Source organism: Gopherus flavomarginatus, chromosome 17 (assembly GCF_025201925.1).
Source record: "Gopherus flavomarginatus isolate rGopFla2 chromosome 17, rGopFla2.mat.asm, whole genome shotgun sequence".
Classification (NCBI taxonomy): domain Eukaryota; kingdom Metazoa; phylum Chordata; order Testudines; family Testudinidae; genus Gopherus; species Gopherus flavomarginatus.
The window spans coordinates 2,114,799-2,141,128 of record NC_066633.1 but is presented as its reverse complement, the minus strand read 5'-3'; the positions used below and the strand labels follow the sequence as shown (position 1 = coordinate 2,141,128).

Genomic DNA, 26,330 nt, shown 5'->3' with positions numbered 1-26,330 from the left:
ATTTTCTGGTTTTTGAGAAACCACTTACAATCATTCTCTCCATATTTGTTCAGCAGACGTGTTTATGCTTATGAATAGAAAGAGGAGGTGGTGAAGTATTGCAGAGTCTGAGATCTAAGTCTTTATTCTATCTAATTCAACCAAGTTAGGTTGACTGCTCTTTTGCACTTGAGACTCACTCCCTTCACTGTTCTCTGAGGGTGTGTGTGTGTGTGTGTGTGTGTGTGTGTTTTTTAACAGTTTTTATAATAATTTGACTGTTCAGTCCTGTGAGTGCTTTCAGGTGCCTTCCTGTCAGTACATTTTGAAGTGTGTTAAGCATTTATTAACATTGTAAAAGGATCTAAATGCTGCCTGTTTCATAAGCTCTGTGACTGCATTTGTATTGTGCAGCACTCTAGCTAAGAAGCAGTGAATAGTGCATTGCACATGCAGACCCACTTTCTGTATTGTTTCAGGAGCCAGTCAGTTGACTTCTCCCCCTTCTCAGTCGGACTCTTTGCTTGCATTGTTTGACCCTCTGTCATCACATGAAGGTAAATTGTAAAGAATGAGCTATTCTTGTTTTTAAGATCAATACAGTAACTTCTTGCTTAGCGTTGTAGTCGTGTTCCTGAAAAATGCAACTTTAGGCTAAACGATGTTAAGCGAATCCAATTTCCCCATAAGAATTAATGTAAATAGAGGGGAGTTAGATTCCAGGGAAATTATATATATTTGAGTTATAAGTTTTAAAGTTTACAATGTAAACAAACAATTTAATACTGTACATAGCAATGATTGTGAAGCTTGATTGAGGTGGTGAAAGGTAGAGGGTGGAAGAGAGTGGGATATTTCCCAGGGAATGCCTTGCTGCTAAATGATGAACTAGCACTTGGCTGAGCCCTCAAGGGTTAACATGTTGTTGTTAATGTAGCCTCACTCTCTACAAGGCAGCACAAATGGAGAGAGGGGAGACAGCGTGGCAGACAGAGGCACACACCCTGTGTGAAAGAGAGAGAGAGTGACACACACGCATTGTCCCTTTAAGTACACTGGTCCCACTCTAAGTACATTGCCTTTTAAAATATATTAGGAAGTTGAGAGAGCAGCTGCAGTCAGCAAGCTCCCTCCATCATGAGCCCTGTCATGTTTTCCCCCCTGCTCTATGGATGAGGTAAGTGGGGGAGAGGAGCAGGGAGGGGAGGAGGACACCTTGACATTAGCCCCCCTCTCTCTTCCTCACACAGCAAGCAGGAAGCTCCTGGGAGCAGCTCCAAGGCAGAGGGCAGGAGCAGCACACGGCAGTGGGGGGAGCGATAGCTGAACTGCCAGCAATTGATAGCCTGCTAGGGGGCTGCCACACAGGGAATTTAGGGGAGTGGGGAGCTGATGGGGGGGCTGCCTGTCCATCCTGCTTCCAAGCCCCCCCCCACCAGTTAGCTGCAACGGGCTGCTCTTCCTGCAAGCAGTGGACAAAGCAGGCAGCTGCCAAACAGTGTTATAAGGGAGCATTGCACAGCTTTAAATGAGCATGTTCTCTAATTGATCAGCAACGTAACAACAGAACAACATTAACTAGGATGACTTTAAGTGAAGAGTTACTGTACATCAAAGGCTGCTGTCCATTTTAGTTGGGAAAAAATCTTACCCATTTGAGAAATGCATGTACACACATAACCACCCCAGTATAATCCTTCAATGTTTGGTTCAATGATGTAATTTTTCATTGCTTCAGGTGTATCGGCAGTGGTTAGGCCTAAAGTGCACTATGCAAGACCCGCTCATCCGCCACCAGATCCGCCAATCTTGGAAGGAGCTATGGGAGGTAATGAGGCCAGATTCCCAAATTTTGGTTCCCACATCTTAATCCCAACTGATTTGGAGGCGTTCAAACAAAGGCATTCCTATCCAGAAAGGCTGGTCCGCAGCAGGAGCTCTGACATAGTGTCATCAGTTCGGAGACCGATGAGTGACCCTGGCTGGAACAGGCGGCCTGGCAATGAAGAAAGGGAGCTTCCCACACAAACACCCAACATTGGGGCAGCTGCTTCAGGGCCTGCGCCTCAGTCCTCTTCGTCATCCCCCAGTAAAGATTCCTCTAGAGGAGAGGTAAGACATCTGTTGTGAAGCTGAACTGATTTTGCATCTTTGTTTTTTTTTCTCACGTCATTTTTGAGTAGAAATGTGTTTCTAGTGTTGTTAGCATTAAATATATTAACTAGGGAAGCATAGTGCAATTCTGGCACCTTCTGAAGGGTGGCCTGTAGTATTACTTATAAAAGTCAAAGCTTAAGATGGGATGAATGGCCTAAATAGACAAAGTCCCTTTTTTCGATTTATGTGACATGCTTTAGTTGTAGGACCCCCAAAATGAATCTCTAACCATAAAGTCTTGTAGTAGTAAATGCGTCAACATAATGAAAACAAACATTGCCCTTTTTTGAGAGAGATTTTCTTGGATTGTTGTACACCGACTTTTAGTCCAGAACAAATAGTTACACTCAAACTTACAAACACCTCTTCAAGGGAGGACTTAAACTTTCAAGAGCAGGTTGTTTTACTTTGTTGTTGTGCTGCTTTGCAGGTAATGTGATATGATCTGTTACTGGTAATCAAGAAAATATTTTTCAGTCTTCCATTGTACAAAATCATGTAATGATTTCAGCATAGTGTTGATTGAAATAAAAACTCACTTTCCCTGTAGAATGAGGAACGAAAAGATAGTGACGATGAAAAATCTGACAGGAACAGACCCTGGTGGAGAAAGCGTTTCGTTTCTGCCATGCCCAAAGGTAACAGCCTCACGTTTACACGTTCTTGGTGCCTTTAGAAATGCTGTACATTGCTTTCAATAAATCTGCACTTTGATAGGAAAATTTGTGACTAACTCTCCAGTTACTGTGAGATCATATATTAAATGGTCAGTCTGAATAGTTGACTACATGAAGGTTGCAACCAGTCCAGGCTCACAGTACTTTCTGCCCTTTCTATGTTGTTTTAATCCGAGATTGTTATGCTAATTACTTAACAAAATCAGGTAGTGCAAAGTCAGAGATCTTGTAAATGATGAAATCTGGCCAGTAGATCACAAAAGAGTCTTAGAATTTATGTAAAAAGCAACAAAGAGTCCTGTGCACCTTAAAGACTAACAGATGTATTGGGTTTGAATTTATGGGTATTAGTACCATTTTAGAAGTAAAGGATATTAGGTATACATTCAGTCTAAAAGATAATGTCTAGTATTTAAGACTTTGCATACGTAAAGTATTATCTAAATGTTAAATGTCACAACACCTGTGTGAAAATAGAACAGCATTGTCCCCAGTTTGCAGAGGGGAAACTCTTCTTGGATGAATTTGACTTAAATACTTTTATACAACTGAATTTTGTTTTTCTACATATTTTAGTATTGCACAGTGGATTGTGACTTTTATCAGGAACCATTCATTGGAAGTAGCTTCCAGAAACAATTGACATCACTATAATCAGTGCATGACTCTGGATCTGTGGACATATGTCTAGAGTAAATTTGTGAAACTAGCCAGTTTCAATTCCTAATCAGTAAATGAAAAATACTGAACTCAGAAGGCCAGGCTTTTTGGGGGTGCTGATTGTCTGGCTCAGCTTAGTAACTGTTAAGGACATAATTTGTAATATGTTCACAATAGACTGCCTGTTTCACCCCACAGGCTTGGGTATCATTAACTTTTGTATTTAAAGAGGACTTGTGTTACTGAGAAGCTTCAGACATCACCTTTGCAGTTTCTTACACATCTAAATACCCTTCATGGAGACTTTATTTGATGTTAAACTTACTGTTTCTAAATGTAGTTCGTAATTCCATGCTTTATTGTCTCCATGTATAATGTGTCTTATACAGACTTTCTGTAATTTCCAGCTCCTATACCATTTAGAAAAAAAGAAAAACAAGAAAAAGACAAAGATGACTTTGTGTCTGAGAGATTCTCAACACTTCAAGGTTTGTATATTGCTCTTGCAGTGCCTTTACTAAGAGTATGCACCCCAAATGTTCTCCTGGGACAGCCAAAACGTTACCTTTTACAGCAATGTATAGACTAGTATAGAGAGAACATTTTAATATTCAAAATTAGCTTCCTAACTGAGGAGGTTATTGTGGTTAGTCAGTACCTGCCCTGAAGACTTAATGGGTTTTAAACTTGTTATGCAGTGTTGTTTGCACTTAGCATTGAACTCAGCACCACATGGAGCTAATTCCTGTTATATTTTCCTCATTGTTCAGATGATCCCAATCCCAGACTAAGTGCACAGGCACAGGCTGCAGAGGATATCCTGGACAAATATAGGAATGCTATTAAGCGAACCAGCCCAAGTGAAGGAGCTATAGTAAATTTTGAAAGTGCAGGTAAGAACTTTTGCAGCGCTACATCCACAACAATAAAAAATGGGCAGCACAAAACCTCTTGGTGATAAAGTTGAACACCCCTTAAATAGTCTAGTCAAATGATATTCTAGTCAAATGATACTAACATCTGAACTATATTAACACTCTCTCTAGTGCGGGGAGCAAGGAAGTTTCTCTTTGTTTAATTTATAATTGCATCCACGCTGATAATGGGAGCTAAACGATAATCTCCAAGGCCAGAACTCCGTGATTGAATCAGCTGGGATTTCTTAGTGTTGTTAGTTTATGCATCTCATATTAGCAATTTTTTTTTTAGAAGAACTGGAAAACAATAAAAGGACATTGAGATCTAAAACAGAATTATACAGTTCCTTTTAAAAGCAAATTGTACAGTACATATTTTGAATCTTTTTTAATTTACTCTAAAATTCTATTCTTTTTTTTTTTTGATGGATGGATGGATTGACCTAGGTTTCTTTTCTATATAATTAAAAAAACTTCTTGGAAATTGAAAATGAGAAAAAACAAACAATATAGTACTAGACAGTCAAGTTCCTTTCTGTGAATTCTCTGTTGGAATGTTTGCTTAGAGGTAATTGGAGATGGTGAAAGTATACACGACTCTCCACGCGATGAAGCCCTGCAGAATATGTCAGCTGATGACCTCCCAGATTCTGCAAGTCAAGTAGCACAGCCGCAAGACTCTGCTTTCTCTTACAGGTAAACGTAATATTTGTGTGTGTAACTTTGATTTTGTTGTTGGATTAAGACAAAAGCTGAAGCCATGTGGTTGATCTTCAGAGAAATCATGATATATACTGTAGGTGTCCTTAATCTTAATGGTGGGAAAGAATTAGTCTCCTGGGGACCAGTAGTATTGTTTCTTACTGTAGACTTCCAGATATTTTTTGTCCAGTGTAGTTAAATGATGGGATATCCACCACTTCTACTGAGTGTATTTTTCAGTCTGTTAGTGCACACTCTCAAGAAGGTTTTCCTGAAGTTCCACCTATATTTCCTTCTGCTTAGTCCCACTCTTTTCCTCCCACTTACACTTTTTAATATGCCAAATCATTTCTCTTTCTGGGTCTCTTCTTTGTCCTTCTTTCCAGCTCCCTGATCATTTCTGTTGCTCTCTGCCAAGCTTCCTCCTGTTTCTTTGGAAATTAGGGGCTCAAGAACTGAATACACCTGCCAAGATGCAGTTGCACCACAGCTGTATAGAGAAGGACCTACACCCCTTTCCCAGGATGTGATGCCTCCACAAATGCAGTCCAAAGTTACATTGGCTTTTTGCTGCTATATCACCTTACAAGCATATGTAGCTGTATGCCTTTTTTCACCTATCATCAGTTTTATTAAGCTTTACTCCATTCCAGGTTTCTCCTTTTTGTTCTGCCTCCAGTTTCTTCCAGCATTTAAACCTCCTATGTTAAAGAGTCTCATACTTATTTTAATGAACCTGTATAACTTGGGAGTGAAGCAATTGGTTCCATCTGTCTCCGTGCATATACCATTTAGGATTGACACGTAAAAAAAGCCTCCCATAATTGTATACATTCATGTGGATTTTTGTTTGCTAAAGGAATTAAGATGTTTAGTTTGTGTTGGGAGAAAGCACTGAAAGTTAATTCGCTAATGAAGATCCCAGACTTCTGGGCTGCATGTCTAAAATAGTATAGGGTTGATGTAGCAATGTTTAAATATTATTCATTAAACAATGCACTAGCTAATAAATGCACAAGATGACTGGATTGCTCAAGGGGTTGGTTCTGGGACATTGTATCTATGGCTTCTAGGTCATTGCTTTGAATTCAGCCCTGCTTAATTGTAACTACTTTCAGTTACTATCAATATCTCTTCAGTAGACTACATGAGTTTTTGGTATTAGTCCAGTTATTTGTGGACTTGTGCCTACATAATTAGGCATCCTGTATTGTAAGTTCTTTGGGGCAGGGACTGTTTTCTTATGTGCCAGCTTCAGCTTTTCCAGTACAGTTCTGCACTTTTGGTACAAACATCTCTGGTACTTGGGAACTGAAAATGCTCTGTTGCTTATGTAGGCCAAGCTGTACACCCAAAGAGAGAGAGCAGCCTATCGCTGTTGCGTGTGATATCTGTAGGCAGCAGTAGCACTAGAGAGATTCTGCTGCTGCAGCACCAAGTGGGCATTGTGTGGTTCTGATTTTGTGAAAATCAGGCATCTCTATTTCTCCATCTTTCACCAAAATCAATAAGATTCTGTGTCTTAATACCTAGAACATTTCCTGAAATTCAGGACTTGATTGAATGCAGTGTTCAAAAGTTATTGGTTACAGACAAACATAAATGCCCATGAGTTGAATGTAGGGCCTCACTTCACTTGGCCAATTATTAACAACCTTGACAGACCCAGTGGAAAGGCCAAAGATTAGTGTTCATGGTCTGAGAATTCTGGGAGTCTGCTCCAGATCAGTGCTGAGGAACATTGCCAAAGTAGCTTGATAAGGTCTGTATACTGTGCCTGTTATGGATGGACAATGTCAGTCTTCAGGGTTGCTAAGCTGGACACCTTTCACGAGCATGAAATTCACTGAAAAGAGGTCATTAATTTTAGTTGGTAAAGATTCCGATATAGCCAAGGTTGGGACTAAGTTTCATGAAGTTGCATTCCAGTACTTACTGAAAGATACCTCTTCTAAAGCTGTGTTAAATGGGAGCAGTTTGTTTGAAGAGCTGAACTAAGTGGCATATCATCAAAAGCATCAATGCTGTTGGCACTATTTGAAAATAATAAATCTTTACCGTCTGAGTCTGTTAAGATTGCATAAAAAAGTTTCTAAGAGATTTTTAAAGATGTAAATACTTGTTATTGCAAGTGTATTTTAAGCAACACTGTATTTAGAGAAAATAACACTTGTTCTCTTTAGGGATGCAAAGAAGAAACTGAGACTGGCTCTTTGTTCAGCAGATTCCATTGCCTTCCCAATGTTGACCCATTCAACAAGAAATGGCCTACCAGATCACACTGACCCTGATGGTAAATCCTCTTACACGTACAAACACACAGTTCTCTATTTGACTTTGTTTTTCCTACCCCTACCATCATCTTCATATTTTCTTCCGTGTTTTTCCCACGCATGAGACAACCTGACAAATCCCAGTTTCCAGTGTGTTGTAACAAGGTACCTTGGCAAAGTTGTGCAGTAACGTAGTGTAGGCAGAACCTGAGTCTGCCAGGGAATAGCCTCCTGTTAAAACATTATAAAATGGAGCAGCAGAGAAACTGTAGGAAATTGAGAAAGGATGCACTGGACGAGTTAGTGTCTTTTCAGATTAACTCAGCTGTTTGCTTAAGAAAAGTGTGCACTCATGTACATTTGCACGTATGTAATATATGTATGTGCATTTCTAAGTTTTTTTTACTTGCAGTTTTTCCTTTACTTATCCCTTATCCAGGTCATTTAAAGTCCCTTCTTAAATAATTGTGGCAAATGTATATCAAAATAACACGAGTGTTGGATATTGCTTAACATACATCAGTGTAATGGTTTGAAAGTATTATGTGCACCAGCTTTTCCATGCAGCTCTCTCTGATAAAAGCACTCTTTCACCTCTCTTCTGTCTAAAACCATGTAGGCAGTATGCTAATTCTGTCATGTTTCTGGTCAGACAATGAAATTGTGTGCTTCCTGAAAGTTCAGTTAGCTGAAGCTATTAATCTACAAGATAAGAATTTGATGGCCCAACTGCAGGAGACAATGCGCTGTGTAAGCCGCTTTGATAACCGAACATGTCGAAAGCTACTGGCTTCCATTGCAGAGGATTATAGGTAATTTGTTTTTTTTATCATTATTGAGCAGTTGTCATGTGCAGGTTTTTATCCATTAGCAGATTGGAAGTGTCCAACTTGGCTTAGCAAAAGTCAACTTTTTACATCTCCGCTTTCCCACCAAATGCTAAAATTCTATCTCCTTTCTGGGAACGAACCATGAAAGGCTTGAATCTTAAATCAGCCCAACTAGTAACAAACTCCAGTAAGAGAATGTTAGGCCAGCCTGAGGGTGCTGCTCTGCACTGGCACACAGGAGACCTGCATTTAGATTCTGCTGCAGTCTCTCACTTCTTGGAGTGGGAGGGCTGTGGAGTCAGCGAACCAGCATTGGAATCTGGTTAGTTGTGTCTTACTGCATAGGCTGAGGCACTAAACAGAAGGTTGTACAACAGCTTGAATTCAGGACTTGCTATTCTGTAAAACCTAGGAGAGTTGAAGGCTCCTCTCATGTCATTCTGTTACCAGGTTTAGGAGCTAGTGCTGTCTTTATTGTGGAATCCCTAATGAGAAAAGCATTTTTAATTTTAGGAAAAGGGCTCCATATATTGCTTATTTAACTCGATGTCGCCAAGGTCTGCAGACCACACAAGCCCATCTGGAAAGGCTCCTGCAAAGGGTATTACGTGATAAGGAAGTCGCCAACAGATATTTCACCACAGTTTGTGTGAGGTTACTTCTGGAAAGCAAAGAAAAAAAGATAAGGGAATTCATTCAAGGTAATTTAATGTAGAGTGTGGGTCATCTGTACCTTTTTGTGTTCAGTATTTAAAAATAAATAGACTGTGCCTCAAGTTAGACTCCTAGAATAGATTTGTTTACTGGTTGAAACCAGGTCTAACTGTGTCTCAGAGGATACAGGGAACAGTTGGTGTTTGGAAAGCTGTATTATGCTTATACGTGGGATTCATCTTGGCACAGGGCACCTTAGTCTAGAGAACTACTGCCTTAAAAGAACTGCTTTTAAAAATCTATCCGTATGTAGAATCTGAAAGTAATCCGAGCAGAGAAATGTAGAGGAAACAAGCAATGCACAGTCACTCCATGGTTTTGGGCTTTGCTTTGCTGCAGCTTCATAAACATTGTCACAGGGCAGAAAGGAGAAATTTGGTCCTGAAAGAATCTCTGAGCTGCTAGGCTAGAGAGAAGAACTAGCAACTGGCTGCAGGGAGGTGGAATTGATAGCTGTGCTTCCTGAGTGCGAGGAACCAAGAGAGATGGCCAGTGGTCCTATTACCCATTGCATTACCCTGGCTGCATTGCACACCCTGTATTTTAGTATATGTTTTGTTACATAAATGTGACTATAGCAACAATGCATTTTTAATCAAATATAAGACTGGAAAATGATACTCATGGACTTTCTTAATCTCTTCCCTTCCTAGTGATAATGTCTGACAGCCTTAATGATATTGGTCCCTATTGGTGACCTTTACAGTAATTATACTTATACTTTTCCTCTTCCTAGTGCCCAATGAGAGAGGTAGAAAAGTATCTGTGTTTAGGGGGAAGGGGTGAGTCATGAGAATTAGGTAACTTGCTAATGGCCTCAAATGAAGTGAGTAGTACAGTGCCAAGCAGAGTGCTTAGACCACACAGTCCTGTAAAATGTATCCTCTACTTCTTTCTAATTTCTTCATCGGAATGACCATGTTCCTCCCCATACTCCCCCACCCAAAAAGCTACAGACAAGAACCTTTACCACCATTGACCAGTTTATGGCACTTCCAGAAAGTAGAGCCAGATAAACTGCTTTAATTTTGCCTTTTTAGTTGAATTTCCTCCTTTTGCTTTGTATTCAGATTTCCAGAAACTCACTGCAGCAGACGATAAAACAGCCCAAGTAGAAGACTTTCTTCAGTTTTTATATGGGGCCATGGCCCAGGATGTCATCTGGCAAAATGCCAGTGAAGAGCAGCTCCAGGATGCACAGCTAGCCATAGAACGCAGTGTGATGAATCGCATTTTCAAACTCTCATTCTACCCTAATCAGGATGGAGACATTTTGCGTGACCAGTAAGTGAACAAGACTAGATGTACCTGAGTTATCTCGCAGTGTGTAGAGAAAGCAGCACTGCTCTTTCCAGGAAACAAACTTGAGTGCCTAGGCAGATAAGCCAGCCTTACCACACAACCTCCTTGCTTTGCCTTGCCTTAATTGTTTACATTAAATAGGTTTTCTGTATGAGAGAGAAACTATTTTAGGTTTTTATTTTAACATCCTATGCAAAGATCTGCAGTCGCAGCAAGCTACTAAAGCCAGAGGAAAATAATCCTAACTGTATAATGTAGGAACTAGATGATAACCCCTGTAGTTTTGTGTTCCACGATGGATAATTAAAACTTTCTTCAGGGCACACACCCTCCATTGACAGTTTTAGTGCAGTTGGCCATGTACCTCCTGGGTTTTTCATCTTCCTTAGGGCACCAGGTTTTTGACTGCTGCAGCCAGCATGGTATTGGATTTGGTGTACCATAAGGCAAATCCTGCTGTTAGTGAGGCCAATGCAAACTGACCGTGGTTACTATTTGTACACGGTGTTCCTGTTGCTTACTCTTGTGTGCAGTGTATTGTTCAAATAGGTCTTATTTATAAACTCACCTTATTGCATGGGAAATCCAAAAGGGGTTTTTGCCTCTTCTATGAAAACTACATTTGGTCTCTTGAGGTGGCTGGCTGTCTCCTTTTCTCACTTCACTTTTGTTCCCCCTCTTTTTCAGGGTCCTTCATGAGCATATCCAAAGGTTGTCTAAGGTAGTGACTGCAAACCACCGAGCACTTCAGATACCAGAGGTAACTGCTTCTTCCCTCTATTTTTGTATTTCAAACTAGAGGAAATAGTAGCACTTCTCTTCCTAAAGCAGGTGACGTAGCTGTACAGTTTACTCCTTGTCCTTGGGTGATACTGTTTGTTATACTCCACTCATGAAACACAAGTTTGAAGATGTATTTAATATTAGTCAGTGCACAAGTGACAAATGGTAAACTAATATGGAGGGCTCTTCATTTAAAAAAAAGCCACTAACAATATCCAACCCACCTGAACTGACAAGCAGTAACTCTGTAAAAACACTGTTTTTTTTTTTTTTTTAAGAGGTGGTTTAACTAAAGGGCTCAAGACTCATGTATATCGTAGTAGTGGTTTATATTCACCAGGTAAACTAAAATCTCATAGTATTACCTAGGTTGGAATGTACTTCTAGTAATGTATATCCCTGCATCAAGGCAGGGATGATTCTGTTATTCCCAAGCAATCCCTGATAGGCAGAGATCAACTCCAGCCTTGGGTGTGAAGATAATTCTTCAGCTTCCCATGGCTGCTGATACTGCCTTCCTTGTCTTCCTAATAAGATTCCAGGATTGTCACTGTCTGGGTCTCACTCTGAAGCCTAGAATGTCTGAGTCAGTGTGAAGCAGTGGAAATAGCTACAAATGGGAGGGAGCTAATTTTGTTTAGAATATCACCAGCTTCAATCATCACTGGGACTTGCGGTTTGTTACCATCTAATTTTTCAGTTCCCAGCTATTTTCAGCTTTTTTTACACACACAACTTCAAGAATTATACCTGTGCGGCAGCACAGGATTTCAGCTACTAGTCTTAGCATAATAGTTTTTAACCTGGATAATACTTGGCCCTTTATGCAGCATGATTCTTCTTCAAATTGCTTTACAACAGTAAGTCCTCTCAGCACCGTTATGTAGGATGAAGGAACTTATTAACCTTATAATACAGGTAGGGAGACAGAAATAAAATGAGATTAAGTGATTAGTCCAGTGTCAAAGGAAAAAGTCCATGTCAGAGGCAGGTCTAGAACTCATGCATTCCTGGCTTCCAGTTCAGTTCTTGGTCCACACCTCTGAACAGGCGAGGGTCAGTAAATCATTTTATATGGATGCTAGAACCTTATGTCTCGATCTTCTTCTGAAACACTGGCTCTTGGGGAAAATCAATAAAAGAACAAGCTGATTGTATGCTAGTCACACCATTAATATTACTTCCCTTCAGTGTTTATACACACAGAATGAGGGAGGCTTTCTGATGAGGTGTACTGTATCAAATTTGTCCCTTAATTTCCCATTCCTCAGTGTGCTGCTCCCACCTTTAAGTCTCCAGTATTAGAGTGCACTGCAGAAGATCCTTAATCGCTTGGACTGACTAGAATTGGAAATGTTTTTCTTCTCTTTAGGTGTATCTCCGGGAGGCACCATGGCCATCTGCGCAGTCTGAAATCCGCACAATCAGCGCTTACAAAACCCCACGGGACAAAGTGCAGTGTATTCTGCGAATGTGTTCAACCATCATGAACCTGCTGAGTTTGGCCAATGAAGATTCAGTCCCTGGGGCAGATGACTTTGTTCCTGTTTTGGTGTTTGTTCTGATAAAGGTGAGTCTTCTAGCAGAGAACATAGATACTTTATAGATAGATATAGGTATGTTTCCTTTAATTCTTGTGATAAACCATCAAATCCTCTGAAGAGATGTTATGCATTCTATTGACTGTATATCTGATTTAAAGTGCAGACTTCATTTGTATGGCACAACTTGCACCAGAAAGTTAGTCACAGATGGGACATTGTTCTGGTTATATGCAAATCTGGGAGTCAATCAGCTAAAATGCTGTGCCTCAACATTTGTCTGTGGCTCAGTTGGTACTGAGAATAGCCTAGCTTAGGGCCAGATTCTTCATTAGAACTCCGACTTACATGCATTTGCTGACTCAAAAGAACTAGGAATTGGAGGCTGCCCTCTCCTGTGTGAGCCAATAAAATCATAGTCCTTTGTACCAGTGGAAGTCACTGGTGTCTGGAGGGAATTTTAAAGCTCCTGGGACTCTTTCTGGAGAGAATAAGCCAGCATGCCTCCTTAGCAAAGCCAGTTCTTGCATACGGTGCTCAAGGAGCTGCTGCTGAGTGTGGAATGGTGTCTGTATTTGTCTGCACAGTCACTGCCCTACCAGCGTGTAATACTCAAAACCTAGGTTGTGGGTGCTTATATATATAACATTCCATTTCAATTCCATTGTATCTGTAACACTTTTTTAAAACGTTGGTCTCAAACTTAATTGAGGCATGTACCTTTTCTTTTTCACCCCCAGGCAAACCCACCCTGCTTGTTGTCCACTGTTCAGTACATCAGTAGCTTCTATGCTAACTGTTTAACTGGAGAAGAATCTTACTGGTGGATGCAGTTCACAGCAGCAGTTGAATTTATTAAAACCATTGATGATCGCAAGTGACCCAAAGGAGCACCTGTGTAGACAGACTGTTAGCTGCAAAGAGCCTGTAAGAATGTAGATCAGCTGTTTCAAAGGCTGAAGAAATACTTTCCTTGTATAATATTGTACAGAGTGGAAGCATTTAAATTTTTTTTACTAATCAGATTAATTAATTAAACAGGTTTTCTTTCCTCTCTGTTTTGGTTGCATCTTTTCCCCCTTTAGGGATTAGCACAGGGAAAAGGGACCACATTTTTCAGGTATTGTGGATTCTCAAAATCGCTTAGGAAATTCTGCTGTCACTGCCCCTTTCACGCAGACACTATTTTCCCCCTAGACTTCTCTTTATGTAAATTCATTCATTTTCTTTGTTTCCAACCAAAAAGATCATGGCAAGCACTTTTAAGAGCCTTTCTAGCTCAATACACCTTTTATAAGAGAACACCAGCTGCACTGAAAGTTTGTAGCAGTTGACACAATTATAAATTGTACTTCACCTATGGTAAAATTAAAACCTGAGGACAATGTAAATATATGATATAATATTTAATAAACTGCAGTCATCTTTGGACTCATTATCCTTTCAACCAGCAAACAAGCAGTTTCTCTCTCCTACAGCAGATTGTGACATACTGTATTGGGTAATGAGATGACTTCCTCAATAGGATAAGTTTAAAAAGGGCAAACCTAAATATTTATTTAAATTTAATAAAGTTTACAGAACTTTCTGAAACTGGAATTTACAATTCACAGGGCTCTCACTTGAAAGTTTAAAATTTTGGCTCGGGAATTAGAGCATTTTAAATAAATAGTTTAAATTTATAGAAGAGAGGGCTGTAAGTTTCAATAGATAAGTTCTAATATAAAAAGGAATAGTATATACCTTATTGTAATATTTTTCATCTGAAATACTGTGTATACTGTACAAACCCCAAACAGAATTCCTTACAGAACCTGAAACTGTAATATATATTTTGATTATTCACATTAAATATACATGCCAGGGGTTTCAGTGAATGTTTTTTTACTATGTGTTCTTTGTATCGTCTTTTCTCTAGCAGTGCAGCTTTTACTATTCATATAAAATATTTTATAAGTACCACATTGTCCTTTATAAAACACATCATGAAATCAGTTCAGGGAATCTTTGCAGATGTGTCTCACCCCTCTCCCGTTTGAAACTGACAGTTATGAGAAGAGCAGGTGCACTTCCTTGATGAGCAAAAATAATAGTGTTTCCATAGCTGGCCCAAGCCATTTCTTATACTCCTGTGAGTGGTCATTGGCCTTTGTTCTTGTAGATCTAGCTAAAAAAGGGCTGCGATCAATTTCTTTTGTAAAAGGCACACTGCTTAACACCTCCAATGCTGGCATTACTCCTCGTTCTCTCCTCTTTCTCCCAGTGTACATCACTTCACTGGCAGTGAGGTGAGCTGGATTTGCTGGCTTTGAGTGGTGAAAGAAATTACATAATCTGCATCCCTTCTTTAAATAGATGAACAGTTTATATTTTTAAACACTAGTTAAAAATGGATTGAAGATTTTTTCTGTACTTGAAAAGGCCAACATACCACATGTTAGAAGCCACGTGAGCTGTTTAAAAAGGGAATCCATAAAAATCTAATTAACTATTACTTCTGAGAGACATTAACTGAAATTATAACAATCTATGTACAGTATTAAGTGATTGAGATGTGATTGTGTTACCCGTCTAGGCATAATTCAGTGAAAAAAACCTTTGTTTTCAATGAATTAATCATTAATGTTTAATTCAGTATATCATTTTTATCATGTTAAATAAATCATGGGGAATCAAGTGAGATGGTATTTTTTTTTAAGTTTGTTTATACTCTTTCTCCTCTATAATAGACTTACAGGGTACAGCAATACTTTCTAGTAGCAATGTAGTTAGTGTAGTCTGCTTTACTGTGATCTTGAGTCTGAATGGCATTGTAATAGTCTAGTTGTTTAGCTCTCATGGTTTTTTGGTGCTAATATATTGCATTCACAGCCCTGACCAATAACATTCAGCAGCGAAGCACAATACTGCCCTTTAAGAGAGAGCCAGAATTACATCTAAAAGCAACGTACATCTGTTATGTCACAATTTAGAAGTGTTCTGTTATGTTAAATTATCACTGAGAATTTACTGTGTTGATATAAAACTGTTGTACCCTTAATTCTGCAATTTTTGGTTTTAGTGACGGAGAATATTTGGTCCCTAAAACCTGTCTTATTCTAAACTGTTTTCTTATACACCTCTACCCAGATATAACACTGTCCTTGGGAACCAAAAAATCTTACTGTGTTATAGGTGAAACCGTTACATTGAAGTTTCTTTGATCTGCCGGAGTGCACAGGCCGGCCCCCCCATAGCACTGCTTTACTGCGTTATATCTGAATTCGTGTTATATCGGTTTGTGTTATATCGGGGTAGAGGTGTATTTAACATTTGGCACAAAACTCTCTACGGGGGAGCAAATGATAGTCAGTGTTTATCATACATTTTACCTTTTTATTATGAGCAGTCTGGACACAAAGGAGTTGATCTATGATTCTGTGATCAGCTTGATCAGATCTTCAGGATTTATTCTCTTTATTGGAAAGTTTTTTGTTTTGTTTTCTCCTGACAAAAACCATTTTCTTCACATTTGTATCACTTCGCTGCTTTTCTGTATAGAAAAGTTACTGAAGAACTTGAACAATTTTTAAAATAAAAATATTTTAAAAATGGTAAATATTTGTATAAGCCCCAATATAGGTGAGAATCTTCACAGCAGGATGGTCCTTTGCTTCTTTTTTAACCGGCTATAAAAGCCTTTTATACGCTGTTATTAATGTAGTCAAAGAATTAGGCTTTCCAAAGAATTAGGAATCTTATTGTAGTGTGTGTGTGTGTGTGTGTGTGTGTGTGTGTGTGTTTTTTCCTGGTGTCCTGATTTTGTTTTAACATGTTAAATTATATGTACAGGAAGAAGACTTTCCGTTTTCTGTTGTGCAATAGTAAGAAAATTAAAGATGGAAAGCACATTAAGGACCAAACAGTAAAGAACTGTTTTGCCAAAAGGCTCCAGCCAGCCATACACACACATTGCATTGAATCAGTACTCAGAACTTCAGTGCCTGCTGTTAGAATTACTTCAGCTACTTAACGGTGAACTGACAAATGTTTTGGGAGGTGGGGAGTGGAGGTTATTAACAGCAGATTATATATGCAGACTCAAGGCCGAATTATTGAAGTTCAGGGTGCTGCCTGAAGGAGTAAGGAGTACTCGCCTGTCTGTGATTTCATATGATTGGGCCCATACATGTTACAAAGGCATTATTTTCCTCTCTTGGGATGGGGAGCAGGAGGGAAGAGACTCGACTCTTTCATCTGCAGGGGAATCCCCTTTTACTTCTAACCCCTGATGATTTTTCTTTTTAAAGCTTGTTCTTCAAGAAGAATTGCAATGGATGGCCTTTTTTTTGGTACTAACAAATACTGAATGTAACTGCCATAAATTTTAGGAAGAAGCCACAAACAGAATCCTCTTTACTGTAGGTAGTTTGTGGTGAGCACCGAGTATTGCATCAGATTGTTAGTTTGAAAAGGTTGATGTTCTATTAAGCCAAATTCTATCAGAAATTTGCAATTTCGTTGACATGTTTAATGCTGAATAGTTTGTAGAGGGAAATTAGTAGGCTAAGAAAGGGGAAGCAGTCAAGAGCAGTCCTGCTTCTCAAAGCTGCATGAAAGTGAAGCATATTTGTCTAAAGTCTAGTAATTTGTGGCATATATATATAAAGCAGTCTTAGACTAGCTGTGTGGCAGGAGAACCTGGAGCAGCAGAAAAAACAATGGACTGTAGGAAGGGGAAAGTACTCCTTTTATTTGGGTAACAGCTGATAGCTTGGTTGAGCCTGTACTACTTGAGAATTAATTGCTGAGTTACTATTGTGTGTTCTGTACCTTTAATTGTGCTTCACCTCTATTTAAAAGCTTTGTACTGCCTCTCTTGAAACTGGTAAAGCCTTTAAAATTTTAAATTAATGAGCTTGCACAATCTTGTATACAGAAAACCCATCTTGTCTCTACTGTGATTATTAATGTATTATATCATTCTGTAAAAACTGATTAAAAAGGAGAGCAGTTTAACCGTGACTGGGTTTTGCATCTCTGCATTGTAACATTCAGGTCATGTTCTGTATATTCAGCAATGGCATTGAAGCCAGCATTTCAAGCTTATTTTATTGTAATATATACAACTTTGTTTCCACTAATTTTTGCACTTTGTTTTCAATTCAACACTTTTCTGGGATGTTGCATCTGTAGACTCCTCCCATCTATGCACATGTACAGCTCAAAGGATGTGGTGTGGGGGAAGGGCAGAAAGGAAACAAGACCCCAGTGACAGGATAAGGAGCTTTTCGCTTCTAGGGCACTGATTAATAGTGATGGTAGTTACCAAGTGGCCAGTTGGTGGCGTTTGGGGACTTGCACTGCAGTGTGATGGACAGATTTCTGCATCACTGTTTGTACAGTCCTGAGCATAGTATTGCATTTCAAGTCTCACAAAGTCCACCATCACTATTGAAGCTGATTGGCCCTGTTGCCAGTCTCAACATGGAGCAAAAGATCAAATAAGTTTGCAGTGAAGTCATTTCTAGCCCTGTGCAGGTGATGGCTCCAGTACAGGACTCTCTAACCTGGGCAGGACTCTCTGGAGGAGAAGCTCTCTCTCTCGCTGCCTGTACTGTACCTGATCAGTGGATAGAAGATTTCATTCACCATGGCTGTCAGGTCCATAGCACTAAAATCACTTAAGTTTTTCTTCCCTTTTTAAAAAAAAGGTCTATTGAAAACTGAAGACCATAACACATGGTTCAGATTAACATGCTGCTGCCTGAAGGATGAATAGACTATCTTGAACAGGTTAATCTACTAGTAATCTCATTTAACATTATCTGGCAGTTAAAGGGTAGACTTTGCTAGGTTCTGTCCTCCATTTAATTCGGCTAGCAGAGTGGAATAATTTGGCAACAGCCCAACAGCAAATCTTATACAGTAAGAATCCTGCACCTCTTATGGATTGAGACAGTGCTGTGGTTTGCAGCTGAAAACGTTTACATGGTTGTATTTTGGGATGGGAAAGCAATTCAATACCATCCAATGATCTCTCGTCATCTAGTGTTTGAACAGCATCTACCTTGGCTGAATGTAAAAGTTTAGTAGTAGTTGTTTTTTTCCCCTCAGTCCATCTGGCCTCATTCCACACTGATCTGTTCAAAAGCAGCAATATGTAAAATTAAGCTGTCATACACAATGTATATTTTTTAACTGAAAAGCTTCTTTCAACATGCACAGTCACAATAGGGCTAGGAGAAAACCATCCGTGTTTCAGTCCATTACACAGAATATTTTCCCAGCAATATAATTTAACATCAAAAGTGAAGTCCTTATCTTAAATGTGCTTCTGAAACAACAGTTCAGCAGGAGTTAATTTTGTTCACATTTTCTCCACTTACAGCAGCCTCAATAAGGGATCTGGTTTCATAAAGCCTTTATTAACAAAAATGAAATTCACAACACATCCTCTTGTCAGAACAGTAATGAGTAGGGAATACCTAGCATTGCACTTCTCCAGCATTTTTCATACAAGGCTCTCAAAGCATGAACTACTTTTGTCAGATAAGTGTGGTTGTGGAAACAAACACAGAAGGTGAAATGACTTGCCCATGGTCACTCTGTGACTAACAGCTGGCAATGGATGCACTCCGTGGGTGCTACCCATGCCACCGGGAGGGTGTCTCTCATCAGCATCAGTAATCCATCTCTGAGAGGCAGTAGCTAGGTCAACAGAAGACTTCTTCTCGTGACCTAGTGCTGACTACATTGGAGGTTAGGTCAGTATAACGCTGTCTTTCTGGGGAGCGGACTTTTCACACCCCTGAGAGCATAGCTGTACCAATTCCTAGACCAGGACAGTGGAAATGAGCATTCACAGCTTAAGGCTCTGCCTCAGACCTACCTCACCACCTGTATCAGTGGAAAGGGTATAGTGTACATCTGCTGGGGCTATTCTGCCCCCTGGGCTTGGGCTGCTGGAAAAGCATTCACCCCCACCTCCATGCAGCTCTTCTGTTGTCACTTTTGGGACCAGTCAAGAACTTCCCTTTCCACGGTGGAGTGAAGGATGCAAGCTGTGCTGCTTTCCTCTGGCAGCAGATCTCGTTAGGGGAATAGCAGCTGGGTGGAAGATCAAGCCAGGACCACAGTGACAGGTAAGAGAAATGGGAACTCACTCAGCAGTTTGCCCTTTGGAGAAAGGGGAGGTGGCTGCAGGTGGGTACAAAGGTGTTTTTGCTCATAGGGTGGGCTCCTGGGGAGAGAGCTCGAGACCTGCCAGTGAGACTTGGCTGTAATGGGGTGAGTTGGGAGGACTGTTTTGAGGGAGGGACGTAGCTGGAGCCCTATGTACGTCATTCCTGGGCAGGGTGAAATTAACTCTCTTGCCGCTGCCTCATTGCATCCTGTTCCGGTAAATGCTCTGCTGCCTGAAGAAGGTCTATTGCAGACGGCTGTGCACTCCCTGCCTCGGGGTGATTGAGCAGGTGCAGGTCTTCGAGCGTCACGTGTACCACCTTCAAACAGGAGGATGCACATAGTTACAGCCCACCGCGTGAGCAGTACACCCATCCCCCCACAACATGGTTCTGACAAACCAAAGGGTGCTCTTGTTCCACGCCAGATCTCCAGCTGCTGTAATTCACAGCTCGGGGGGGGGAGGTGCAGGGCTGGCTCCAGGCGCCAGCTAAGGAAGCAGGTGCTTGAGGCGGCCAATACAAAGGGGCGGCACATCCGGGCCTTTGGCAGGAATTCGGCGGCAGGTCCCTCAGTCCCTCTCTTCCTCTTTGAGCTGCCGCCGAAGTGCCGCTGAAGAGGAAGAGAAGGAGTGAAGGAACCGCTGCCGAACAGCTTTTTTTGGGGATGCGGGGTGGCAGAAAACCTAGAGCCTGCCCTGGGGATGTGTAACATCGTTTACTGCACCAACTTCTCTTAGGGCGAGAGACAAGCTTTCAAGCTACCCCCAACTCTTCTTCAGGAAGATAAAGCCTCAGGAAGAGCTTGGTATAGCTCAAATATTACACCTCCTCCACCCTGTCTCTAATATCCTGGGACTGACACAACCACACCAACGCTGCGTGGCTCCAGGGGACTGGGTGAACTGCACTGCGTTACACTAGTGAGACTCTGGCCCTCTGTTGTGCTCACAGATGCTGATGGTTTACCTGGGCAGGGCAGTGGAGGAGAATCACAATACCCCCTTCTTACCCCGTGTAAGCATGAGCAGGGGCCCTCAGTGCTACCACAGAGCAAAGGATGGGAGCCAGGCCAGCGGGCAGTCTTCGTGCTGGGATGCTGGTCTCTTGCAGCCAGGCTCACAGTTCCCAGAATGGAGCTTTCTGCTCTGCAGCTTCAGCAGCTAGGATCAGGCCTCGTGGAGCTGCACTGCCAAGAGCTGTAGCTGGCATGCCCCTCTGGAGGAGAGGGAGGCTCCTGAGCCCTGCAGGGAAGGCTTCTCAGAGATACAGAAAAGGCAGCTGCATTGCCTAGTTCCACTGCAAGGGAGTGGCAGGCAGAGCAGCTTTTTCCTTCTGCCTGGGGCGCAGAGTCCCCTTACCTCGAAGAAGAGCAGAAAGAGATTCACTCTGGAGCCAAACTGGGATTCTACGGATGCCTGAGCTCTGTCGCTCAGGGAAAGCAAGGGACTAGGAGCCCACTGGTTGCTGTGGGGAGCCAAGTCCTGCCCCAAGCAATTGATAGGCCTGGTCTTGCCTGTTGCAAGTGCAGAGCAGAGGCATGCGGACTGCCAGGATGGCAAACCTAGAATTGCCAGGGCATTGATTCCACTCTAAGGAGAGCTAGGCCTGGATTGTTGCAAGAATCTGCAAGACAGATTCATCCTCAGCCCCTAGTTTAATTTTCTGCCTCCTGCCCCAAGCACCGAAAGGTGAGATGAAGCTTTAACACTTCCCTTTCTCTGATAATTAACCCTCTCTAATGCTGTGACCTCAGAGAGGCTGCCCGCTGCAGTAGGGAAAGGCTCTCCTGGCAATACCTTGCTGTGGTCTGGGTCAGGATAGTCGCAGACCCCTGCTGGGAAGGCGGATCTCATTAAGTTCTTCAGCTCCTTTGGGTAAATGTAAGTTGGATACTTTGTTTTCTCCAGGCCTATTCTTCCTTCCCACTTTAAGTACAAGCAGACAGGTTATACTGGACAATGCTACAAAATGGGCACATTGTACACAACCATTTCGTCCCCAGAGCAGATGTGAAAAGGGCCCCTCACATGCCTCTTTGCCATGAGCTGTGGCACCACATGTAGGTCATGGAAATCACTGCAGCGTAAGGCTGCAGAGCGTCCTTGGGGAAGAGGTTCATGGCTCCTCTAGCACCGGGGCTGTCAGTTCAGGTCCAGGGTAAGCTGTCTTGACTTTACTGCAAACCCACTGTCCGTGCCCTAGCTAGCCATGCAACTCTGCAGTGCTCTGCAGCTCCCTAGAAGTCCATTGCATCCCACATGTCCCATGTACTCAATGTAACACTAGAGCAGGGGTAGGCAACCTATGGCACATATGCTGAAGGCGGCATGAGAGCTGATTTTCAGTGGCACTCACACTGCTCGGGTCCTGGCCACCAGGCCGGGGGGCTCTGCATTTTAGTTTAATTGTAAATGAAGCTGCTTAAACATTTTAAAAACCTGATTTACTTTACATACAGTAATAGTTTAGTTATATATTATAGACTTATAGAAAGAGACCTTCTAAAAAGGTTAAAATGTATGACTGGTATGCGAAACCTTATATTAGAGTGCATAAATTTAAGACTTGGCCCACCACTTCTGAAAGGCTGCCGACCCCTGCACTAGAGCTAGGTTTACCCATTAGCCTCCCCTTCGCTCCCAAGGCCCTGCTCTTTGAGGGGAGCCTGAAGCAAAAGGCTGGGCTCCTTCCCCACCTCCTTTGTTCTCACCAGCCGCCTACGGATGAGTCTGTATGCCTTGTGCCTCCTGCTCTTATCACACTTCATTGTTGCTGCTTGTTCCAGGACCGGGGCCACCCAGAGGGGGATCCTGCAATAAACAGCTCATGAGAGCCCAGCACACAGCAGAGGCTGGCACCTGGGCCTAATGACACATCTATCACTGAACGGAGCTTTGTTGCCCTCTTGCTATTCTGCTGAGGACCCTCAAGCATGAGCTCACCCTCTCAGATACCAGAGCATAGACTCATAGAATATCAGGGTTGGAAGGGACCTCAGGAGGTCATCTAGTCCAACCCTCTGCTCAAAGCAGGCCCAATCCCTAGACAGATTTTTGCCCAGATCCCTAAATGGCCCCCTCAAGGATTGAACTCACAACCCTGGGTTTAGCAGGCCAACGTTCAAACCACTGAGCTATCCCTCCCTGTCTCCCAGCAGGTAAGGATTCTTATAGACAGGGCTGGCACCAGGCCCCAGTGCACCAAGCGCATGCTTGGGATGGCATGCCGCGGGGGGCGCTCTGCCAGTTGCTGGGAGGGCGGAAGGAGGCTCCAGTGGACCTCCCGCAGGCGTCCCTGCGGAGGGTCGGCCAGTCCCACGGCTCCAGTGGAGCATCCTCAGGCACACCTGCGGGAGATCCACCAGAGCCGCGGGACGGGCAGACCCTCTGCAGGGAAGCCTGGGGGAGATCCACCGGAGCCGCGGGGCTGGCAAGTGGCAGAGCACCCCCTGTGGCGTGCTGCCGTGCTTGGGGCGGTTAAATGGCTAGAGCTGGCCCTGCTTATAGACATTTAACAGGGCAGAGCACTGAGGCCTGTGACCAAGCCACAGGACTCCAGTCATCCCTGCTTTAATCCACTAGACCCCACATGCCTCCCAAAGCCAAGAATGCAGCCCAGGAGCCCTGATGCCCAGTCCCCACTGCTTGGATCCCTTAGACAACACTCCCCTCCCATCCCCAGTTCTTAGCTGGTTTATCTGGCCCCTGAACAGAGTTCCACTGGCTTCTGCTATGTGCACAGCAGATCTGGGTTTCCTCCCTAACCTGGAAACAAACCTTTACAGCCAAGTAACGAGCTGATGGAGCAATGAGAGGAGCCGAATGGCTGAGAGGAAAAATACAGGCACATTTCCTGGCTTTGTGTGTGCTTACGAGGGGGTGCATGAGAGCACAGCCCCTTGCCACTGGCATTCGCTTCAGGCAGGAGTTTTCCACAGAAGCTCCTGAATTGTTCCAGGGCAGGGTCTTCATCCCAGCATGCTCTGGAGAGCGAGGGAATCTGGGTGGGCATAGAAAGGGCACAGTGATGCCAGCCCCACCTCTGGGTGGCTAGAGGGCAAGTGTCAGCAGGCTCCTGCCGGGCGGGTGTCCGCATGGCACTGAGCTACCAGCTGCCTTGCAGACCAAGGGGCCGAGCCCCACCCTGCCTGCCCACCTGGTTCCTAGACCCCTGGAGGAGGCAGGGGCACTTACCCATGCTGCTGGCAGAGCCGTGCCATATTCTCCACGTGAGCCGGCCTCTCTGGCCCTGTGACACTGCAGCCTGCAGGCATGTGTGACTCCAGCCAGAAGGCAGCATGCTGGGAAGGGGAGCTGCCGCTGACCTTTTCACCCCTCGTGTGGCCGGGCAACTGCTGGTAAGTGACTTGCACCAGCCCCGCCTCTGTCCTCCGGCTCCAATGGCCACGCCAGGCAGCGCAGTGAGACAAGGCCTGGCCTGCCGTGCACTGGGCCCATTCAGCACCATGCTGCCTGCACTGCACTGCCGCACAGCCCCTGGCCGCAGATGAGGCGGGGACTGGAGCAGTGAGGGGCCCCTGCAGCTGAGGCCCTGCACCCACCCTGAGAGCATCGTTTGCTGGTAGCGCCCGGGAGAGAGCATTACACCTGCCTGACTGGGCGGGGAAGGGGAGATGCTGGCAGGCCGCACATGGCTGCAAGCCCAGGCCCGGCCTCTCTCGTTCCCTTTCCACGGGTGACATCTAGCGGCTGAGAGCCCCATGCACATCCCCCAAGGCCCTGCCCTCCCCGCGGGCATCTGGCAGCTCCCACTATGAACTGGTCCGCATGGGAGCATGTGCCAGAGGGGAAGCACAGTGCATCACCCCCCCAGCTCCCTCCAGGGACCATTCTAGCAGAAGCATCCGGCACATGCATTTGTCCCATAGTCTCTCACTGCCCTCCCCTGCCCCCCCCGCAAGGCTCAAAGCTTCTAGCTGTCACCACGAGTTATTGGAGAGCTGAGAATGCAGAAACCGTGCAATGAAAACCCACCTGCTCCCCCTCCTCCTGCAGCCCGCGTCTGGGGAGCGAGGTTCCAGGATCTCGCAGCACCGTGAGGCATGCACTGCCTGATTGCAGAGCACTTGCTCGTGCCCTAGGGAGAGCTGGCTGGGTGCAGGGGGCTGGCTCCCCACTCTTCTGTCCAGCTGCTAACTGTAACGAAGAGGCATGCGATAGGTTCCGGAAGCTCTGACGATACTTTCCAAAGACGGCTAGGGCAGAGTTCCCCAAGGAGGCTGTTCTGTCACCAGTGGGCAAATGCCCCCATGCTCACCATGGGAGGGGCTGCACGGGAGCCCAGCTCTCTGGCCAGATGCCACCTGCACTGACACTATGCTGGGAGCCTGGACGGAGAGCATGAGATCCTCGGTCGGGCCAGGAAGGGCTCAGGGAAGTGCCACTGTGGGCGCCAGTCAGACAGCAGCGTGTGCCAGGCACCCTGCAGCCACCCTTCCTGGCACCCTTCCTGCCTGGCCCCAGGGCGGCGGGGAGCTGGTCAGAGTTCATGCAGTGACAGCTCTGCGCCTTCCTCAGACACCTTCCTCTCCAGGCATTCAGGGAACAGGACCGTCGTTACTCCCACTTCCTTACACTTGCACTGGGCTGGCCCAGAGCCAAGCACATCCTAGACAAGGGGGCCGAGAGGGCCTGGCCTGAGGAGATCATCAGGAGATAGATGACCTGGGCACACACAACAACCCGAGGGACCATCCCAGGACAGCCGGAGCCCCTGAGGGTGGGGCGGGTGGAGAACATGCTGGCAGCAGAAGGGACTGTGGAGACGTGGCCTGTGACAGGCTGTGAGGAGAGGCAGCTCCCCCACCGGCATGTGAATGTCGCTGTAAACAGGAGAGAACGGATGAGCGGGAGGCCAGGGGCCTGTGGTGGGCAGCACACTGGCAGCCCATGGCCACCGCACACTGCAGGTTGGAGCCATGATGATGATAAATGGGGAGACGATTCCTTGAAAATCTGTGACTGATAAAGCCAGGCACCAGCTCAACAGATGCTGCAACCTGCAGCTGCAGAAACATTCTGGTGGAACGTGCCAGCTCCAGCTACTGCCCCAGCGAGAGGCAACATCAGCCCCCTCCCCTGGGCCTGGAGCCCCTCTCCTATGAGGGGGGTCACTCATTCCCCCATCTCAGCCAAGGGGACAAGGAGGGAGAGGCAGCAGCTGTGGGGTCTAAAGCCCCAGCACTGGGTGCTGGCAGTGGCCCTACAGTTCATGGCACCCCAGGTCAGCTGCCAGGCTGTTAGTGATGGTCACTGACCTTTGTCCAGGCCTGTGCTGTCAAGAGGTTGAATCTAGCAGCTTCTAACGGTGGAGGAGGCTGCCTGGCCTGTGGTGTCCTCCCCTCCCTCTGCTGTGCTGCTAGTCCCCAGGTGCAAGCAAGCCGGCCCTGATCACCCGCTGGCAGGATGGAGCCCTGAGCAAAGAGCTGAGTCTGTCAGGTGGGCCCCATGCTGGGCATTTCCCCCGGTAAACCTCCTCTGTCCCAAGCAGCACCTGGGTCTTGGTCAGAGGAGCTAAGGAGCCCACCGGCAGGAACTGTCAGCCTGAGCCCTGCCCCCCTTGGCAAGGTCAGAAGTTGGAGTTGTGTGGAGGTGGGGAGGGTTTCCATT

General features: G+C 44.3%; 2 protein-coding genes across 8 annotated transcripts in view; one reads left to right on the top strand and one right to left on the bottom strand.

The window, feature by feature from the left end:
- Positions 1-17,539, top strand: part of GAPVD1 (GTPase activating protein and VPS9 domains 1) — a 69,901-nt gene extending 52,362 nt beyond the window's left edge. For 4 of the 6 annotated variants that reach the window (XM_050927007.1, XM_050927006.1, XM_050927004.1 and 1 more), the window contains 13 exons: positions 459-536; positions 1,718-2,091; positions 2,687-2,774; positions 3,881-3,961; positions 4,244-4,366; positions 4,957-5,086; positions 7,276-7,385; positions 8,018-8,177; positions 8,709-8,896; positions 9,980-10,193; positions 10,899-10,971; positions 12,367-12,564; positions 13,276-17,539. In XM_050927007.1, the coding sequence (XP_050782964.1) occupies positions 459-536; positions 1,718-2,091; positions 2,687-2,774; positions 3,881-3,961; positions 4,244-4,366; positions 4,957-5,086; positions 7,276-7,385; positions 8,018-8,177; positions 8,709-8,896; positions 9,980-10,193; positions 10,899-10,971; positions 12,367-12,564; positions 13,276-13,416 (1,958 nt within the window). In that variant the 3' untranslated portion in view covers positions 13,417-17,539. The remainder of the gene's footprint in view (positions 1-458; positions 537-1,717; positions 2,092-2,686; positions 2,775-3,880; positions 3,962-4,243; positions 4,367-4,956; positions 5,087-7,275; positions 7,386-8,017; positions 8,178-8,708; positions 8,897-9,979; positions 10,194-10,898; positions 10,972-12,366; positions 12,565-13,275) is intronic. The other 2 variants (XM_050927005.1, XM_050927002.1) reach the window with 2 other exon arrangements.
- Positions 17,540-18,921: 1,382 nt separating this feature from the next.
- LOC127036242 (uncharacterized) lies at positions 18,922-24,320 on the bottom strand. Of its 2 annotated transcripts, XM_050927017.1 has the most exons (4): positions 23,895-24,320; positions 22,412-22,511; positions 21,498-21,626; positions 18,922-20,019 (listed from the first exon to the last, which is right to left on the bottom strand). In XM_050927017.1, the coding sequence occupies exons 1-4, from the start codon at positions 23,972-23,974 to the stop codon at positions 19,879-19,881; spliced, it is 450 nt and encodes a 149-aa protein (XP_050782974.1). In that variant the 5' UTR covers positions 23,975-24,320; the 3' UTR covers positions 18,922-19,878. The 2 variants fall into 2 exon arrangements, with proteins under 2 accessions (XP_050782974.1, XP_050782972.1); XM_050927015.1 differs by lacking the exons at positions 21,498-21,626; positions 22,412-22,511.
- Positions 24,321-26,330: the final 2,010 nt, after the last annotated feature.

Coding starts and splice junctions, on each gene's coding strand:
- LOC127036242 (XM_050927015.1), bottom strand. CDS start 24,303: ATGCTCTCTCCCGGGCGCTACCAGCAAACGATGCTCTCAGGGTGGGTG. Junction 20,020..23,894: donor CGGCTCTGCCAGCAGCATGG/GTAAGTGCCCCT, acceptor TCCTGTTTGAAG/GTGGTACACGTGACGCTCGA.